Source organism: Mustela nivalis, assembly GCF_964662115.1.
Source record: "Mustela nivalis genome assembly, chromosome: 7".
In the NCBI taxonomy this organism is placed as follows: Eukaryota; Metazoa; Chordata; class Mammalia; order Carnivora; family Mustelidae; genus Mustela; species Mustela nivalis.
In genome coordinates, this window is record NC_139026.1 from 123819052 (window position 1) to 123840463 (window position 21412).

The 21412-nt window shown below is 40.2% G+C and overlaps 1 protein-coding gene across 1 annotated transcript in view; it reads right to left on the reverse strand.

The window, feature by feature from the left end:
• The window catches only part of FAM107B (family with sequence similarity 107 member B), a gene marked incomplete at its 5' end in the record, with an annotated part of 218638 nt that overhangs the window by 109459 nt on the left and 87767 nt on the right, over positions 1 to 21412 (reverse strand). The window contains one exon of the mRNA XM_082739564.1: positions 18241 to 18301. Within this exon, the coding sequence (XP_082595690.1) occupies positions 18241 to 18301 (61 nt within the window). The remainder of the gene's footprint in view (positions 1 to 18240; positions 18302 to 21412) is intronic.

The window sequence follows — 21412 nt, forward strand, 5'->3', positions numbered from 1 at the left end:
AGCAGGTTTTTCTTTTTTTTTCCTAGTATTTTATTTTACTTAAAATTCCATTATAGTTAACCTACAGTGTTATATTAGTTTCAGGTGAATGGTATTTAACAATCTGTGAGGGTTTTTTTAGATGAGATTAACATTTAAATCAGTTGACAGAACAAAGCAGGTTGCCCTATGGAATGTGGGTGAGCCTCGTCTAATCAGTTGAAGACATGACTGGCCCCAAAAATCTGACCCTTCCCTGAATAACAGAGAATTTTTTTTTCCTACCTCTGGATTCAAACAGAAACGTCAACTCTTCCTTGGTCTCCTGCCTGCTGGCCTTTGGACTGGCTCTTCTGGCCTCTGGTTTGCTGTCTTATCCTATAGATCTTCCAATCTTGGGTCTTACTCACCTCCAAAATTGCATGAGCCAACTCCTTATACTAAATCTGTATCCTCCCTTTCTCTCTGTCTCTCAATATAGGCACAGGCATAGACACAGACACAGACACAGACACAGACACACAGACACAGACACAGACGTGTATATAGCCTATCAGTTCTGTTTCTCAGAGGACTGTAATTAATGGGGCCTGATCCACACTAAGCGCTATGGGAAAAATCTCTTTGCAGCATCCTAAAACTAATAATCAGCCACAATCTTCCTGTAAGCAGTTAGGTTCAAAACGGAAAATCCTGAGTGTGGTTCAGAGGGAGAGCTATGCCCTAGGAGTCACTTAGCTTCATCAGACCTCTAACTTCATGATTCAGGACACGTCCTTGGGGAACCCACTTCTTGTCACAGCTGGCACCTCCCTGTCCTTCCTATTCTAGGGTGCAAATCACTTATTTGGCTACAAAAGTCTCTTTTATTGCCTGTTTCACATTCCACACTCCACAAATCTTCAATAGGTGTCAACGCCTCAGACGGCAGTGGCTTGATTCAGTAAGTTTAAAATGGTCCCCAAAGGCTTGTCACCTGGATATATTAGGAATGGCTTTTAGATTTCCACCCTCCTTTAGTCTAAGGCAGTCTGAGAAAGAACACACCACTGCTGTCTGACTTGGGAGCTTTCTTCCCCTCCCCCACATCTCCAGCGATTTAAAACTCATTTTTTCTGGTTAACCGTGACCATGGCCATGACCATGCTTACTATCTTGGATGGACTCCTCAGCTTGTCGGGGGGATATGGCTATTAATGAGAGAGCCTGGCTCCCAGAGGGTTTGGCTACCAAGATGCATTTTTCTTCCTTTCTCAATTACTAGTGGAAAATAATGCCTGGGAGGAAAAGAAGATAAACAGTGGCAATTCAAATTTCCGCTAAGCTAGGGTTTATTTTTTATTTTTCCCAGATCTCAGATAAATTCTCTTCCTGGTTTCTGTTTTATGTCACATAAGCTCTTAACATTGATTAAAAATGGACCATTTGGATGGAAACAGACTATCATAACATGAGGGGATTTTGCTGTTTCATTTTGTTGTTTTAATAAGCATAAGGGTAATAAAAGACCTAAATGAATAGACTTGGAGACCAAGTCCTCTGTTTATCTACTGAACAGATGTACCTTCTCATCTCCCCTTCCTTATACTCTACTTGATTACTCAGAAAGGTGGTTTCACCCTACCTCCACCTCTGACCTCTCCTAGAAAGAGCCGATTCAAGATAATGTCTAGAATTGCATGGACTATCTGTGTTTAGGCTACAATCGTGCTTGATTGTTGCATGGGTACATATCTTAACTTCCTCTGTTAGACTGAGACCTCCCTAAGCTTACAGACAGCATCCTTCATGGCCCTCTGACAAGACACAGCATAGTCTCTTGACACACATAAGGGACACTTGGTTACAAATATTTGTTGATTAGACAAATGAGTGAATGAAAATATTTCAGTAGGTGCAGATGACAAGCCTTCCAGGAGCTGTTAGGCTCAATTATAATTGGGCGTATGTGGTCCTGCATCATCAGCAGTCTTGGCTGGATATTCAATGGTGCTAAGTGATACCAGCCAATTGGTAGGTAAGGTTGTATAACCACCTTTTACAAGATCACTGCTGTCATCCAGATTGCTGTTTGAAGATGAAACAAGGCTTTCCCCACTGTACTTCTGACTCCACACTAGCGCTATGTGGTATGGACTGTGTGGATTTGCTTTCTCAAATATGGCACTGGGGCTGGAAAGGAGAACTAGGATTAGTGCCCCCAGTAAGGATATCTGTTTCTAGAACCTAGTATTTTGCTAGGCTGAGGCAATGTCGTAAGAAGATACTTTATTATTGCCCTGATTATCTCGCATACTGAACTACAACACTGAGACACTGACAAATGTAAGGAATGAAGAATTTGTTTGGCTTCTGTGGAAAAACAAAGAAAGGGGCGAGAATATGCTCTTTAGCAAGAAAAAGTCCGCTAAACTTTTCTTAAGAGATTTAGCACATTTGAAAAAGAATACAAAAAGTAGTATTTCCTGCCCCCTCTCCCCCCAAAAAAACTCAGCTACCATTTTCTTCAGAAACCTTGATATTTTCCATTTCTGGTCAAGATCTGAACAGCAAAAAAGGAAGTATGATCTGAAGTAAGTATGGTCTGACCAGGAGCAAAAGAGGCCCCAGACCTCACCAGGAAGCTTGACCAAAAGAGGAACAGAGCCCTTGACTTTAGAAAACCGGACTGCTGGAGTTTAACTGACTGGCCCTAATTCAGAGCAGGTGCAATCACTCTAGCCTTTTGCTGACAGGCAACATGGAGGAGAGAAAACAAAAAGCAGGGAGAAGCACTGAGTGCTCGGAGGCTTTCAGAGGCTCCCGTTGCTAGGGAACCACTTCCTCTGTGCTCATACACAGCTAACTCAAGCTATTCAGATATCACCGAATAATCTTTCTTAGGCTTAGGAAGAAAGGAAGCAGCTCTCAGAGCTCAGACGTCATGGTAACACCAGGCAAGGCCTGGCTTTTCCAGAGACACTGAAGAGCCAAGGATGCCGGGAGAGGACAAGAATTGAATGGGCATCTTGTTTTTATTCAGACAGTCAGGGGACTGACCCCCCCTCCTCTCCTCTGTCTCTACCCAGGTGTGTCAGTGGCAAACAGCGACAACACACACACATAGGATCACACACAGCAACTTTATTATCCGTTCCTTAAGGGCAGAGACAAGATTTTATTCATTTTCAGATGCCGACATCACGCAACACAGTGCCTGACACCCGGTCCTCCGTGTGTGTTAAATTCGACTCCTCTTTTCACAAAGATTTAATGAGGACGTGGTTCTGTATGCGCTGTGTGGAGTGCCCTGAGGCAGACAAAAATGAACACATATATTCCTCCCCTCAAGAAGCTTCCTGGTCTTGTAAGAGAAACAGGAGCGAGGATGAAGGTTGGCTACAAATGACAGCAACACAATTAACAACAGTGTAAATAAGGTAGAAAGTTTTATTTTTTTGTTCTTACATGTAAAAGAAGCCTGCAGGGAGGCAGTCCAGAGTTGGTACAGAGCCCCATGGTCACCAGAGACCAAAGTTTCTGTGTTTTGCCCCCACTATCCTTAGATAATGGTTTCATCTTCAAAGTCACCCCGTGATCCAAGATGGACACCATGGTCTCCTCCCAATGTTCAGAAGTAAGGAGGGGAAGAGTGTGCTCTCTGGAGGAAGGTTTCCAGAAGCCCCATAGTAGTAGATACAGCATTTGATGTCTTTCTATGAAAAATGTAAAGCCCCCCTCCTCAGGTTATTGTTTGAGGGGTGTGAAATCAGTCTTATTTTTATCTAGTTGCATTTTTTTCATTATGAAAATTATGGCATCTTATTACAGCAATTTTGGGAAAATGAATTAATTTGTCCCTAATACCAATATTTATTGAAGAACAACAAATATTTATTGCATGCTATTGCACTAGAAGCTAGGGCTGTGAGATTGAATAACTACTAGAAGCATTCAGGATTTTTTTTTCTCCATTTTGTAAAACTATGCATCAATTCTTATGTTCTGTAGTTGTCAGCACAGTAAATAATTGGATATCCTTCTTCTTTCACTTAATGTTATATCATTAGCTTTTTTCTACTTTGTTACATGACTAAATTTTTAATAAGTATGCTCATAGTAAAAATTAAATGTTACTAAAAAAAAATCCCAGCCATAAAATGAGATACCACTATACACCTAAGAGTAACCAAAATTCAGAACACAGACACCACATGCTAGTGAGGTTGTGGACCGACAAAAACTCTCATTCATTATTGGTGAGAATGCAAAGTGGCTCAGCCACTATGGAAGTGTGTCCACCACTGCACTCATTGGTATTTACCCAAAGGAGCTGACACCTTATCCACCAACTTTATTCACATCACACAGATGCTTATTACAGTTTGCTCCTAACTGTTATAATTTAGAAACAATTAATATATCCTTCAGAATAAACTGTGATCCATACAATGAAATATTATTCAGCTCTAAAAAGAAATGAGCTATCAAGCCATGGAAAGACAGGGAGGAATCTTAAATGCATATTACTAAGGGAAAGAAGCCAGTCTGAAAAGGCTACCTACTGTATGATTCCAACTATATAATACTCTGGAAAAGTCAAAACTGTGGAGTGAAAATACTCTATATGATGGGTTCACGTCATTATATATTTGTCCAAACCATAGAATGTTCAACACCAAAAATGAACCCTGATGTAAACCATGGAGTTTAGGTGATGATGATAGGTCTGTGTGAGGCCATCAGTTGTGACAGATGTTCCCCTCTGGTGGGGAATGTTGATAATGGGGAAGGCTATGCATGTGTGGGGTGGGAGCAAATCTCTACTTTTTGCTTAATTTTGTCATGAATCTGAAACTATTCTAAAAAAAAAAAAAAAGTCTACTAAAAATAAAACCCAGACACATGCCCTTGCTCTTACCATCTTACACATTGTCCCAACTTGAAACTGCCAGCTCCTGAGGTACATTCCATGGTTCCCTGATAAGATGAAATTCCGGTCACCAAAAGTGAGTGTTTTCTTAATAACCAACCTTTGACTGCCTGCCTGCCTTATGCTATTTCACTTGCCCTCCTCACTACCTGTGCTTCCTGAGATCTCCTCCAAACAAGTGGTGCTAGAATACTTGTCCCAGGATCTGCCTCTGAGGAAACCAAATTAAGCGATCCCCTGACACAACTTAGCTTATATTCCATTGGCCAGCCCTATCTGTAAGGGATGCTGGGAAATGTTGTTTTATAGTGGGGCCTAAACTGTACCCAACAAAATCAGGATCCTGTGGCTAAAGAAGAGAAATATTGGATACACAATTGTCAGAGATAAGACATGTCCACACATAACTGTAAATTATGGGCCATAAGAAAAGTATTAGAGAGATTACTTCTCCATATGTACTCTACAAGTTTATCAAGAGTACAGAATTTGACTTGGACCTTCAAGCCTACATACAATTTTAACAGACAAATAGGTACTCTAATGGGGGTGTGTAAGATAGATAAGAGCAGGTAAGGTCTAGATGCAGAAAGACCAGTTAGGAAACTATTAAATTAGTTTGGGCAGGGGAAGAATAATGACCTAAGCTGGAGTGTGACAGTCGGACTGGAAAAATTGGCATAGATACAAGAAATACTGCAGAGAAACTGAATATAGAGGTTAAGTGGGAAGTTGAACTCCAACATGACCTTGAAGCTGAAGGCCAGGATGAAGGGTGACACCATAAACAGAAATCATACAGTTGGAAAAAAGAGACAAGTTTGGAAGGCATTTGTTATTGTCTTTGATTCTACCAGATTTCAATATAATATCCTAATAGAGTAAAGCAGATTAAAAACTAAAGATACTAAATTTCACCAAACCTTGGGGGGTGGGGTGGGGTAAAGACTCATTTCTTTATTTCATCTCAATCGTCTCAATGAGTTTATATGCCCAGGACAAATTCTGGGAACTTGCCGCACCCCCATGTGCCCTCCTTTACAGGAAACCAGGACGGTTAGCCTTTCTAAAGGGCACCAGATCTTAGATCCCTGCTGATACATGTGCAAAAAATCAGAGGCAAATATATTCTACCTTCTCCATATGGGACTGCTCAGAAATTCTCAGCTCTGTCTGGAAGACATACTGATATTTGCAGTGTTGCTGGAATGGTTGAGTATAGGGCATTGGACTCAACTGGGCCTATGTTTGGATGAATTAACTCTTTAAGGTTGAGTTTCTTTATTTGCTAAGTGGGGATGATACAGACCCCACAGGGCTGTTAAGAGGATTAACTAAGAAATTCACAGAAAACACTTAGTGTAGCGCCTAATGCACTGCAAGGACTTACTAAATGTTAGCTAGCGTTATCCAGCAAGTATGCTCACCAAACTTTTTGTGTTCAGTTGTTAGAAAAGAACAATACAGATAACATGATCCTAAACATGCTCAAATCAAAAATGGCAGCTGGACCAGATGAACTCAGGATCTAGTCAGTGGGTGGTAAGTGGTAAGGAGCAGAGAAAGTTATCACCCGACGGAAGTAAAACAATGATCCATTTTTGCTAAGACTTTTCAAATGGCTGGAGAGAACTATATACAGCAAACCCACTTAAATCAGGACAGGCATGAAAAGAATGCGAGCACAGAAAAAATGCCTGAGCCTGCACTTCTGGAAACATGGCTATTAGGGTTGAGGGCATAAAACTAACAAGGTGAGACTTGCGGCCCTATCTCAGTGCCCAGAAGAGACGGCAGGCTCCATACATGCTTGTTGAAAACTGGACAAGTTAACCAGGTAGCCAGATGAACTGATCTGATGCCACAGTGTATTCACCATGACGGCCGGACTGGCGTGGGGTTTCTGCCAAACGCGCCCTGACTTTCCGAGTCCTTGATCTGCTTCTGCTTCTACGGCTTGGAAAAAGCCAAGGGCAGTTTGTCCCTTTCGTCAGTTTCTCCTTGGATAGGAAAGCTGAAATTTTCCATGATTACCATACACACTGGAGTCATGCTTGATCAAAATCCATCTAAAAGGTGCCAGGCACACAGCCAGAAGGGCAAATGCTCACTAAGGAAATTTTACAACAGTCTTGCTGAGCAAGAGCAGAGACAGAAGTCCATCCCTGCGACCCTCTCAGTGAGAACACAGGGACCCCTTAGTTCCTGCGAAAGGGAAAGGCCTAGAGAAGCAGTTGTGGTCCGGTTGCTGTTCCTAGTCCTCCAACATCCTGTGTCATTAAGGTGTGAGCTGGAGTGACACTTCTCGCTGTTCAGTCACACCCATCCATTAAGTGATTCCCGTTCCTGGTGGTACCCCTCCGAGTTGTAAAATGTGTGTAGTCTCCATTACTGAAATCATGAGAAGCCTCCGAAGAGTGCAGCATTAGCCTCTGACACACAAGAAAATGTAACTGCAGGGAGCTTCAGAGAACGGGGTAAAGTTCACTGGCTGAGGGCAGGGCTCACCAGCTTGATGCGAGCTAGTGTTTCCTCCCGTTTCCACAGCAACGCCCCCCCCCGCACCCCCCCCCCCCCCGCCCCATCTCACCAGGTCCTCAGACACAGGCAGGATGGGGAGGTAACCTCTCAGGGCTGTGACACCAACGGACTTTTATTTATTTATTTATTACTTATTATTACTTAGGAACGTAGCCCTGGTTTGCCAGTTTTTACAATTCCTCAAGAGAAATCGGAACCTAAATTTTTTACAGGAAGTTCTCCAGATTTTAAACATGGGCAACTAATTTTGTAAAATTTTGAAGACGGCAGGCCAAACCAAATGCGTCAGAGTTTGCCCTGTTGGTATGTAACTCACTGTGAAAATGTTAAAAATCGCTTTTCAAGTTTTCAGAATTAGCCATTGTTTTTGAATATCTGTGTGGAACACAGATCACGTATCAATCCTCAGCCATAATACGTTAGAGAAAATTCATTAAGATTTTACTGTCGTGTTCTTTTGGTCTCTTTTTCTCATCACCTCTCTGTGATGAAGCATACGGAGTCCAGAGGCGTTCTTTTCTAAGCTGTTTTTAAAAACAGGCTTGAAATAGAGTAAGTGACTATTCAAGTTCACCCAGATCCAATCAGTAACTAAGCTGAACATTAGGGCTCATGTTTGGGGCTCAAACATAAGTGATTGTGTGACTCAAATTCACCCTCGATGCATATGAAGCAAGTTCAAAGTGAGTCACAGTGTAGCGGTCTCTGAGCAAATAAGCTTTGTGATAGTCAATGTCAAGATGGAAAAGTCTCGTTCCTTCATAATTGTTATTTAACATCCCCCAATTAACAGGTAAGGAGAGAATGCTGTCCAGAATTAAGAAGCTTAGGAAAGGCACCATTTTGACCAGTTAATAAGGTAGTGATCAGAGTAGCTGTTTTGCATTTACGTTTTTTAAAAATTTTTTTCAAAGGGTTTTTTGTTTTTTGTTTTGTGAGGTTTTTTTTTTTTTTTTTTTTAAAGATCCCAATCAGGCTCATTGATTCTTTTGAATAAATTATAGCAGGTTGAATGCAGTGATGGTGCCAGGGGATCCTCTCTGATTATGGGTTCCTCTAGAGGCAGTTATATAGGAGGTGAGGGGAAGAGCAGGGGGGCAGTGGGGTGATAAGCCAGGAGGGAGAGCAGCCAGCTACTTCTGTGGCTTAAACCTTGGAGGCAACTCTGGGCACCAGCACAGAACACATGCCTCACAGCTGAACCCCGCCTAAGGGGTCAATGAGCAGAGGTATTTATTCACCAGATCCCAGCAGTACTAGCTTGAGGGCTACTCCTGAGAGGGTTCAGAGCAGGTTCTGGAAGAGAAAGCTTGAGGCAGACACCTGCAGGCATAGGAAGTGGGGCCAGGTCCACAGAAGTGGAAGCTGGTGGGTATGGCGGCTGCCACACCCACCAGCTTCATCGGTCCGACCTCCCATAATCTGGACAATGACATTTTCTCAATGAAGTCCTGTCTGAAAACAACTTGAGGACAAGTCCAGGACTGTCTTTTCAACCATATAGCTTCAGCTAGGATCTTCCTTTCTACAAATTCTAGAGCAGGGGCTGACCCACTGGGAACCACCTAAGTGGGTAGTAGGCTATGACTGCCATGAAGCCAAGTTGAACTGAGGTGTGGGAATGAGGGGAATAAAGATGCTGACTTCAGGGGAATCCTAGGACCAAAAATCTACTTCATTTAAATGTTTTCAGGGAAACACGGGTACATAGCAACAAGAGCAACACCACCACCTATCTCTGAGATTCAGAAACTTCCCATTTTCCCTCCCACCTAAGGGCCTTTGGGACCATGACCAGCTGGAACCTCTACATGACGATTTCCACTGTCTGTGTCCTGAGAACGGGAGGAAGGGCGCCCTCCAGGGAGAAAGTGGCCCAGGCGTCCAAATACACAGCATGCAGCACGAGCTCCAGCCTTCTAACCACGTACGGTGACAGGAAGTAAGAAGTGGAAGTGGGTAGAGAGATTCCTCCAGGATAGAGACACTCGAAGAACATCAGTTTAGGGTTTCACTTATTTAACCTAAGTGCTGCTTCATCATTGTTTCTTTTGTGTATTAGTGTTGGCCTTCTCTTCTAAGGGATTCTTACAAAGGCTGGAGAATAAATTTTAAACAAACGAGGAAATGACGGAAGAAAATAAAATAACATAGAAACATCACACACACACACACACACACACACACACACACATTATGCAATTCTGCTCCAATTATTGCCACACTGAAAATTTCTTTCCTAGTAACTGATTCATTTTATGACCTGGATAAACTTCTGGGAAGCCCTGTGCCTCCAAGGGCTTAAGGGGACTTAGGATTGGATAACGAGTAGTACTGGATAGGTTACCAAGGTGTTGCATGTGGCACATGGGCACAATATCTAAATCAAACATTTGCTGTGCAGGTGCGTTTCCGCCCCCTTCAAGAAACAGGTGCCTGGTCAGTCAATAGCACATCAGGTGTACCTTGAACACAGAGGACTAAATCAAACTCTCATTTTTATTTATTTGTGTTTTCTCATTTACGAACAATAAGCGATCTATTGAATTTCCCGAATAAAAAAAATCTGGAAGTGATTAGTTCTCTGCCCCTGGAGAGAGGAGAAAAAACAGAAACTGCTTTCTGGGTGACCCTGAGGAAGATGGAGGCTGTGGTTTCAGAGCTGTGGGTGGTAATATTACTTAATAGATGTTGCCGAGGACAGCGCTGAGAACTTGGCAACCAGATTTCATTAGTCTGACACCTTTTCAATGCAAAATAATATTGAGCTAAGAGCAGATTTGTACATCTTCAGTGGGCAGGCCAGGAAGTCTCCCTTCCTGAATGAGAGAACACCCTTGTTGCTCGTCCTGCCAAAGATCATTACTCCCTCTCCCATCCTAAGCATCTGCTTGGATTTGAGGGCAAGGCCAACTGATTTAACAGTGAAGAAAATCTAGTTGTGCTCTCCCCCAGCCCATGACTTTCTCCTACTTACACTCATAATGCAGGATCTATGAATAAGTTCTAGAAACATCTTCCTCTTTATGAATACCTGTTAGAGCCCATGCATAGCCTCCCATCCAGTCGTGTTTTCGTCCTTGGGATGGGAAATATATCATTTTCACAGGTGTATTCCTCTGGTAGACCTTCACTTCTTGGGATGAATTTACATGATAGTGAATATCCAGTGAACTATTCTTTAAAGTAGAGACAAAATGGCGGGACTCTTTAGACTACAATAAAATCATGGTTGCTAAGTCCCATACAGGACTGTGGGGATCAAGACTTTGATGGAAGTCGTCTGCCACCTCAGCAGCATTTTCTCTAATAAAAGCCCCCCTCCAAGAACCCACAGATTATCCTATAGTCAAGGGAATGAGAAGGAGGTAAACTCAGGTAAAGGAAGTACATTTAGCTCCTTGAAGGCATGCCCCTTGTCTCCCTCATCTTTGACTCTCCTGGGAATTAGCGTGGTTCTCTTCATGTCTGTTAAAGTCCCAACTGAACAACAGTTTTTATTTCACAAGTTGTACCGTAGACCAGACTCAGTCATTCACACACGCATTTATATTTTAGTCAACCAATCATTTATTTTGAGCTCTCCCGTCTTCCAGTCATTGGGCTGGGATCTGGGGAAAAACCCAAATAGAAATTTAAGAATCAGGTCCTTGCTGGAAGACATCTACAGCCCCCAGCGGCGTTTTCTGTAAAAAGAGGCCTCCAAGGACTTCAGATGGTCTGTTAAGGGGTTGGAAAGAAAGGAAACTCAGGATAAAGGAAGTCCACCGTCTTCTGTTTTCCAACTTCCTTACCTGAACAGTTTTCTATTCATTCTTTGGCCAGGATCTTGGAAAAATTGGTAAGGAAGATAAATCACTTTTTTTGCACAAAGTGGGGTATGACCAAAATGCAGTTGGCTGGGGTAGACATCTCATTTTGACTGTTCTACTATGACATGAAAGTAAAAGCAAACACTCTACTTGTCTGAATTACCAGAGAATAGGTCATTTTCTCACCCCTCAAGGCTCCTGGCCAGAAGTGTTGCCTTCCCGCAGGGGGCCAGCCTCGCAAACCACACACAAACACACAGCGACATCATGTTGCTTAAGAAGCGGTTCAATGGAACCCTCGTCTCACTTCCTCACAAAGGTTACAAAAATACATGTATTTTGTCCTCATTGCTTTCATTTTTAGTTGGAGAATTTTAACCGTTTGGGGTTTACTTCACACATAAGAAACTCACAAACCACAGGAAATGAAAACTTGACTGAATGCAGATGACACAGACAGCCAACTCTGAAAGCATGCTGGGCCCCACTCAGCCTTAGGTGACCTTTAGCAAAAAGAGAGTGTTCCAGTGAAACATTGTGACTGTCATAAAACAGCGTCGACTTACAAGATTCTCCCATTACGATCAGAGTGTGGCAATCATGGGGCCCCAACAGCACAGGCTAAGCACAAGCAAAAAGATAAAAATGATTCTGCAAAGTCTTCCTGAATTTTAAATGCATTTGAAAGTTGTTTCAGCATTCAAAAATACTTGGCGTGTGTCTAAAGCAGTGCATGGGCAAGAAAAATGGCATGATCGAGCCAACATTTTAAAAACACATTTTACTTTCCTTTTGAAACATAGCCACCAGAAAGGGTGCAATTCATTAAAAGAAATATCCTCTCAATAAAGTATAGCTGGCTCATCCATTCATCTGTCTCCCTGTTCACAAAGGAATGAATGAATGAAGACATGATGTGCTAACTTCCTTCTCCCTCTCTCACCCAAAAGTGGTACTCCATAATTTCTATTTATTTAGCTAGAGAGAAGATTAGTTTGGTCAACTTATAAACCTGAGTCTCTGTACTAAAAAGGTACTGCTCAGTTTTAACCTTGTTCAATATTGATGCATTTTATAAGCTGTTGTGAGTACGTGTAATGCTTGGCTTATTCCAAGAGCCCTTTAGTGGAGAACGAGTGAGATTAAATGAAGTCTCAGCACAAATAAGTCAGGGCAACCACGAAAGGCTAGAGGAAAGGAATACATTCCATGGCAATGCAGAAAGGAAAGAAAACTCATGGAAAGAAAGATCTGGGAGCAGGTAGCCCCATGAGCCATACAGACCAAAATGTCTACCAACTTTGCTATAGCAGTTGCTGAGAAATGAGGCATAAACCCAGGTGAGAACATATACACTCTTACTTTGTCCTCAGCTACTTCCAATAACTGGCTTATCTTCAGAGGGTCATATTGTCGGGCTTTTAATTAAGCCTTCCTGCTGACCTATAGATCCTTCTGTTTGTAACTATGGCCTCCTTGTTACTATTAGTAAATCATCATTGTTTTTTCTTTGTTTCTCAGACAACATCATGGCCACCTCAAAACTCTTATGTCTGGAAATCTTTCCTTCACAATACCTCCACTCTTATTACCATATTTCATGGGTCTATTATCTCATTCCTCCTTACTAAAAAAAAAAAACCAAAAAAACAAAAACAAAAACAAACCCCTCAAATGTACAGACACTCAGTTATTAGGTAGCAAAGGTAGTAATGATGGTGGCAAAGTTTAAACACACTTCCAAGTAACCTGTCATAGCTCCTGGGTGGATCCTCCAAGTAGAAATTACAGGCCTCAGGATGAAGAAAGAGGTGCTTAAAGATTCAATCATCAGCAAGAAAGGACCAGATACCAAATAGGCATCACTTCAGATTCAATTTATAGTATTTGGTTTTCACTTTATAAATATCCTGGCTAATGTGTCTTTTTTCACATGAAATGATGAAAAGGATTTCCTTTCTATCCTTTGAGACCCAGCTCGTAGGCCACAAACCCTTGGATAACTGCCTGGATGCCCCAAATTGAGTTTTTCTTGCCTCTTTCTTGGTTCCTCCTCCTCCCACTCCTGCCTGTGTTTCAGCATGTACGTATCCTACTTGTTGTCTTAGTTCTCTGTGTCTATGTTTTAGAGACACTATTTAACTATAAGCTCTAAAGGCAATACTTCCACAGAGCCATGCTTCCTCTATAACTTATATTTTACTTATATAAGTAAAGGCTATACTTTCTCTGTAATTTACATTTTCCTTTTATTTGTTTAATGGCTGCATTTCTCATTTCCCCCATAAGCTCGATGATACATGGAGTCACATCTGTCCTACTTACCACTCTAAATATAGCATAATTCCTAGCACAATGGCTAGCACATGGTAGGTTTTCAATAAACATTTCTTAGTTAATGTATTATATGTTCATACTTTTCAAATAACCTGGCAGACACAACTAAATACATAATTGGATTTCAAAGAATGGTTAGTAAACACAGTAGGTCTGAATTAAATGGACCAAAACAAGACACACAAGTACAATAATGCCACAGTATAGAGACATGTTTGGAGTAAATCCTGAATATAGAAGAGGAAATTTGCAGTAAGTCCCAAAGTTAGTACACCCAAACACCTTTTAGAAATATTGAGAAAAATTTTGCGTTTTCTGTTTAAAATTTATAGAGAGTGGGGTTATTAGGTGTTTTCAAATAAAAATAACTAAGTAAGTCATTTATTCATAATCCAAAATGTAAAGCCATATAAAAAAAAATATATATATATATATTCACCAGTTATATATATATATATATATATATATATATTTTTTTTTTTTTTTTTTTTTTTCTCCTCCTCCTCCCTTCTCCCCCTGGTTTTGAGTCTCTTCTGACTTGGAGTATATATTTCTGGGATTGTTGTTATCCTTTTGGTATTTTGCTCTCCTGTTAATCTATTCTTATCTGCATAAAATGACAAGGTAGAAAAACTCACCACAAAAAAAAAAAAAAAGAACAAGAGGCAGTACTGATGGCTAGAGACCTAATCAATATGGACATGAATAATATATCAGAAGTAGAGTTCAGAATGACAATTACCAAGGTCGTATCTGGGCTTAAAAAAACCATGGAAGATATTAGAAAATCCCTTTCTGGAGAAATAAAATCCTTTTCTGGAGAAATAAAAGAACTAAAATCTAACCACGTTGAAATTTAAAAAAGCCATTAATGAGGTGTAATAAAATGGAAGTTCTTACGGCTAGGATAAATGAGGCAGAAGAGAGAATTAGTGATATAGAAGACCAAATGATAAAGAATAAAGAAGCTGAGCAAAAGAGAGACAAACAACTACTGAACCATGAAGGGAGAATTAAAGAGATAAGTGATACCATAACACAAAACAATATTAGAATAATTGGGATCCCAGAAGAAGAAGAAAGGGAGAGGGGGCAAAAGGCATATTGGAGCAAATTATAGTTGAGAATTTCCCTACTATGGCAAAGGGAACACGCATCAAAATCCAGGAGGCACAGAGAACCCCCCTCAAAGTCAATAAAAAAGGTCAATACCCCATCATCTAATAGTAAAACTTAAAAATTTTAGTGACAAAGAGAAAATCTTGAAAGCAACTCAGGACAAGAGGTCTAGAACATACAATAGTAGAAATATTAGATTGGCAGCAGACCTATCCACAGAGACCTGGTAGCCCAGAAAGGACAGTCATGATATATCTAGAGCACTAAATGATAAAAATATGCAGCCAAGAATACTATATCCAGTTAGGCTGTCATTGAAAATAGAAGGAGAGATAAAAAGCTTCCAGGACAAACAAAAATTAAAAGAATTTGCAAACACCAAACTAGCCTGATGGTAAATATTGAAAGGGGTCCTCTAAGCAAAGAGAGAACCTTAAAAGTAACAGGCTGGAAAGGAAAAGAGACAATATACAGTAACAGTCACCTTACAGGCAATACAATAGCACTAAATTCATATCTTTCAATAGTTACCCTGAATGTAAATGGGCTAAATGTCCCAATCAAAAGACACAGGATATCAGAATGGGTAAAAAAAAAATAAGATCCATTGATATGCTGTCTACAAGAAACTCATTTTAGACCCAAAGACAGATTTAAAGTGATGGGGTAGAAAACAATTTACCATGCTAATGGATGTCAAAAGAAAGCTTGGGTGGCAATCCTTATATCAGATAAATTAGATTTTAAGCTAAAGACTCGAATAAGAGAGGAGGAAGGACACTATATCATACTTAAAGGGTCTGTCCAAGAAGAAAATCTAACAATTTAAAAAATCTATGCCCTAACATGGGAGCAGCCAGTTATATAAACCAATTAATAACAAAATCAAAGAAACACATCAACAATAATACAATAATAGTAGGAGGCTTAAACCCCCCTCTTACTGAAATGGACAGATCATCTAAGCAAAAGATCAACAAGAAAATAAAGCCTTTAAACAACACAGGACCAGATAGACATCACAGATATATTTAGAACATTCCATTCCAAAGCAACAGAATACATATTCTTCTCTAGTGTACATGGAACATTCTCCAGAATAGATCACATCCTGGATCACAAATCAGGTCTCAACCAGTGCCAAAAGATTGGGATCATTCCCTGCATATTTTCAGACCATAATGCTCTGAAACTAGAATTCAATCACAAGAGGGAAGTTGGAAAGAGCTCAAATACATGGAGGCTAAAGAGCATCCTACTAAAGAATGAATGGGTCAACCAGGAAATGAAAGAAGAATTTAAAAAATTCATAGAAACAAATGAAAATGAAAACACAACTGTTCAAAATCTTTGGGACACAGCAAAGGCAGCCCTGAGAGGAAAGTATATAGCAACACAAAGAAATTAAGATTATAGATTTCTAACTAAATGGTGCCCCTCTTTCTGTGGAATTATTTTCATTTGGATCTCTGACTCCAAATGTATTGCGGAGGTAATTTTTTACCACTACACTACATTTCTAGTCACACACTTCTAAGGCTTAAAGATCTAGGATGCTAGAAGACTGAGAATTGGATCCTTGTTTTCTCACTCAGAGATGTCACAGTAGGACCTGTTGGAGCCAACTTGTGTCTTAGAAAAGCCTTGGTGAGTAGTAGTATCTTCACAACATGTGGGATAATCAAGGCTTTTGGATGGCTTCAAAATCTAGTGTACACTCTGCCAAGAGAGCAAATGATACTACTTATAACAGCAACTGGGAAACTCAAAATCGCTTGGCCATATTTGCATTGACCCAGCAATAGCCATTAGTCTATACTTCTCTAGCTGAGAAATTGAAAATTAAGAGTAAGTGTGCAAAAGTGACACTCAGAACAATTTTAAGGGGTATAATATGCAAGCTCCAACTCTGCCTTCCTAAGCCCCTACTTTCAAACTCCAAAACTCCTAGAGCACCTGGGTGGCTCAGTTGGTTGAGCACCTGACTCTTGGTTTTGGCTCAGGTCATATCTCAGGGTTGTGATATCGAGCCCTGCATCAGGTTCCATGCTCAGTCTGCTAGTCCCTCTTCCTCTGCTCTCTCTCTCTCTCCCACCAACCCCATCTCAAATAAGTAAAATCTTAAAACAAAATAAAACCAAAAAATTCCAAATCTCCTTATGAGCAACATCAACTCAAGGAAACTTCTTAGATTCTACTTCCTCATTGCTCCCATGGGTATTTGGGTTATGTCAATCTTTTCATGTGTTCCAAACACATCTACACCTTAGACATTTATTTTCTTGAAGGCAAGGATCCTGTCTTATTCTCTTTTTAGGCCAGAAATCTAAAATAGTCATAGAGTTGGCCACATCAAACCCACCCTATCTGCATCTCTATTATACAGAGAAAGAAAATGCCTTGCATATAGCAGACACAAAGGACTCAGTAAAAATTTACTGAATGACTACTAGGTGCCAGCCACTGTCCAAGGTGTTAAGGTACCATTAAACAAGATAGGCAAGCTTTCTGCTCTCTGGGGGACAATAACTAACCAAACCAATCCATGGAAGGATGGTTTTAGATCATAATAATTGTTATGAAACAAATAAAATGAGCAATGAGATGAAGAATGATTTAAAAAAATGACAAGTCTCTGAGACTGGACATTACAGCTGATATCTGATTGATGAGAAGGAGCCAAGCCACACTAGGATCTACAAAGGGAGAGTGTCCTAGGGAGAGACAACAAAGTAAAGCAATGTGTGTTATTGTCCGTGGTACACACTTGGGAGGGTTATAGAGGGAGACAGTGGAGCTGTTTAATTGCTAATTCTTTCTCCATCCATATCAAAGCGGGGTGCCACCTTTCCCCCCACTTGGCATCTTTTTTCATTACTATCTCCATTTTCTCAATTCTCCTCCCTGATTTCCATTAAATTACAAGAATACAAGCTTCTACCAGCAGCAAACACATCTGGAGCCCTCTTCTAACTCCTTAACATCTAAAACCAAGCTAAAAGCCATTTGAATATAGAAGCAGAGAGTATTAAGATCTTGCTTTCATTATTATTAGGTCCATTCAACTAATGTTTATTTTTATGGCCATTACATGTCATTATCATTACTGAGCATAGTCAGAAACTAAGTTATAGATTCACTCATCACTGTTTCTTTCCATGTTTTCTCATAGGAAGTCCTATTAAATAACATTTTCCATGGTAATCATAAATATTTCAGTAAACAACTACACTTCTTATTTTAGTATTCCTGAATTTGAAATTTCTTCATCATTATCATCATTTACTTCATTGAAAGCATTTGTTCATCAAGAACTGTAATCAATAAAAGAAAGAAGAGAAGCAGCTAGTTTCTGCATCATAGCCAGATTGCCTAGATGTCGTGCCTGGAATCCATTACCAGTGACATTTCTTGTCGTGTTTCCAATCATTTGGAACACATAGACTTTCTTGTGAAATATGCAAAGCTTTTGGATGCTGTGCGCCCTGCTGTCAGCAACAGCAGTCCAGAAAAGCATGCATCATACTGAATGTACTCTACCTGGTGCCATCTTCTGTCCCAACTCAAGGCATTTAGGTTGTTCCTGGGATTCCTCTTCTTCCTGGGTTCCAGTTCCACAAACCAGAAAAATAGGGAGAAAGGAAAAATATGCATTAATTTACAGCAACACTTTCTGAACACCTATTGAATTAATATGAAGTCAAGATCTGAAAATACTAGACCAAGCCCTTATGAACTGAGGCTTTGGACAAGCAACAAATTCAACAGAAGAGGTTGAGTAGAATAACTATAGTAGGGCTGGGTTACAGACTCCAGGGTGTCATTCACAGGAAGTGTCTACTGGTGTTGTCCCTGAACCAGTACAATCCAGAGGTCCTCTGTAACTGAATGTTCGGGAACATCAATTACTTAGACATAGTGGTGGTGGGTTCCTCCATATGACAGAAATTCTGCCAGCATGGTATAACAGAGATAATTATGCTTTACTTTTCATGATTCAAAGAACTGATTCACTGTGTTTTTGAAAATTCTATCACAATTCACAGTTATTTTGATCTCTGGAAAGTTGAGTGAACACATTCTTCTCTGAGCTCTGGTATGATATTCTTTAACCACAATTGTGACTCCTGTAGTATTCATAAAATAGATGCAGCTAGAAGTGAGGGAAGTAAATTCAGAGGAATGTCTACACAGTGCCTTTCTAAATTTGTCTGCAAGATGACTTTATGCTGATTCTTTCATTTATGTCTTTCCTTCACTGAACAAGTATTTGTTGAGTGCCTCAGAGGGGCTATTTCTGTGGGACCTTAATTTTTATGCAAGATCCCTTCAATTACACTGCAAGCAGATGCCTACTCAGCTTCCTTCTCAGGCTGGCACACTTTCTGCACATACTTTGTTCCTCAAAAGAATTTAGCCCAATGGAAGATGTTTTGGACCACAATAAAGCACGTGTGTACGGAGTACCCTAATTGGTAAACAAGGCTACTCTCTAAACAAAGTAGAACAAATGAACTAAAAAATTGATATTATCCATTGTAGAAGCACTCCCCAATTTGTTTTAAGTTTGCACCTCCTTAAGTATTATTTCATCCAGATGAGAATCCACCAGACTCTTCAAGCTTGGATAGTAAGATAAAGCATTCTTTTTAATTTAAAAAGAATAGTTTCTTTTAAATTGCCATCAGTATCAACTTATAAGGGAGTTGCTTTCACCTGTGTTGAGAACAAATGTTTTTCCAGAGATGAAAAATCCTCTTCAAATGTTCATCAAGGACCAGTTCCAAAAATTTGTCCTACTTCTAAAACCCATTACAGTATTGGCATGGGCAAGTTGGGTAAACAAGCCTTCAGTTCAATTATCTCAAATTTATATGTTGTAAGAAATATTTAATGAAAATGGCTTCCAAAATTACATTTCTAAAAGGGATGTGAATTAATATGATACCAAAGGACATGTAAATGATAGAAAGCCCCATTATACAGAAAAGAAATGCAGCAAATAATTTCTTGTTCCACAAGCCCCAACAGGACAGTACATAATAAAAACATAAGGAGTTATTTTATAATACAGCCACAGGGGAAGTCTCTTGAGATGCCCAAATAACCAAATAAAGTTGTTTCATAGATGAAAGCATTCTCCTTTGAGCCAATAAGACTGTTTACTTTTTATTGCTCTGAATTCCAAAATTGTGAAATAATGTAGCTCTTTAGCTTTCCTCCAGACATATTTATTATTTTATTTTAAATTCCCCCTCCCCCAATTTTCTCATTTAAATAGTAAAAATTGCAAAGCCCTGGAATGATCTGCAGATGGAAGGATATTTGGAATCCTCTTGGCTGGAGAGCTCTCAGCACAGAGTAAACAAGCATCTGTCTTTGATAGCGTAAACTATGTTCTATTTAGAGAATAAAGACCGAACTCCTTAGATGATTCTCTTTAGTGCAAGTCTGTGATTTGCTGAGTTTGTTCTTACTGGCTTTTTCCCAGCAAAGCTAGAATAAAATGACAACAGTCCAACTGTAGTAGACATCTGTTGATTTCACTGCCTGGCACTCACTCACTCTGTCTAGTAAATGTGTCCTGATTTCCTCTTTAAAGTCATCCCTTCTGACTCTTAACCAATTGTGATTCCTATGATACCAGCCCAGTGCTCCAGGCCATCTCACTCCCCACTGCCACGGGTGGTCATATGACCCAGGGCTAGGCCCACCCTCCACTACATTTCCCTGTGATTGGTTCAGAGTAGTCACATGACCCAATCAGGGCTAATGAGAGATTTTCTCCGGATGTCTGGGAACTTGACTCCTATGCTTACCAACTGAAACCTGAAACAGCTCTGAGGGTTGGAGCTGCCGCTGTCACTTGCAGCTGAGACAGCCATCCACACAAAGGAAAAGAGAGCCAAGAAATGGACTGATGCTACTGAGTCTTAGTGATATCAGTGGAGCCCCAAATCGAGGCATGCTTGAAGCAAGCTTAACCTTGGCTTTTTCACCGGTCTATGTGTCTGTTTTTATGCCAGTACCATGCTATCTTGGTGATCACAGCTTTGTAATAAAGCTTGAAATCAGGTAACGTGAAGTCCCCAGCTTTATTTTTGTTTTTCAACATTTCCTTAGCGATTCGGGGTCTCTTCTGATTCCATACAAATTTTAGGATTATTTGCTCCAGCTCTTTGAAGAATACCGGTAGAATTTTGATCAGAATGTCATTAAAAGTATAGATTGCTCTAGGTAGTATAGACATTTTAACAATGTTTATTCTTCCGATCCAAGAGCATGGAATGGTCTTCCATCTTTTTGTGTCTTCTTCAATTTCTTTCATGAGTGTTCTGTAGTTCCTCGAGTACAGATCCTTTACCTCTTTGGTTAGGTTTATTCCCAGGTATCTTATGGTTCTTGGTGCTGTAGTAAATGGAATTGATTCTCTAATTTCCCTTTCTGTATTTTCATTGTTAGTGTATAAGAAAGCCACCGATTTGTGCACATTGACTTTGTATCCTGCCACCTTGCTGAATTGCTGTATGAGTTCTAGTAGTTTGGGGGTGGAGTCTTTTGGGTTTTCCATATAAAGAATCATGTCATCTGCGAAGAGAGAGAGTTTGACTTCTTCATTACCAATTTGGATACCTTTTATTTCTCTTTGTTGTCTGATTGCTGTTGCTAGGACTTCTAATACTATGTTGAACAAGAGTGGTGAAAGTGGGCA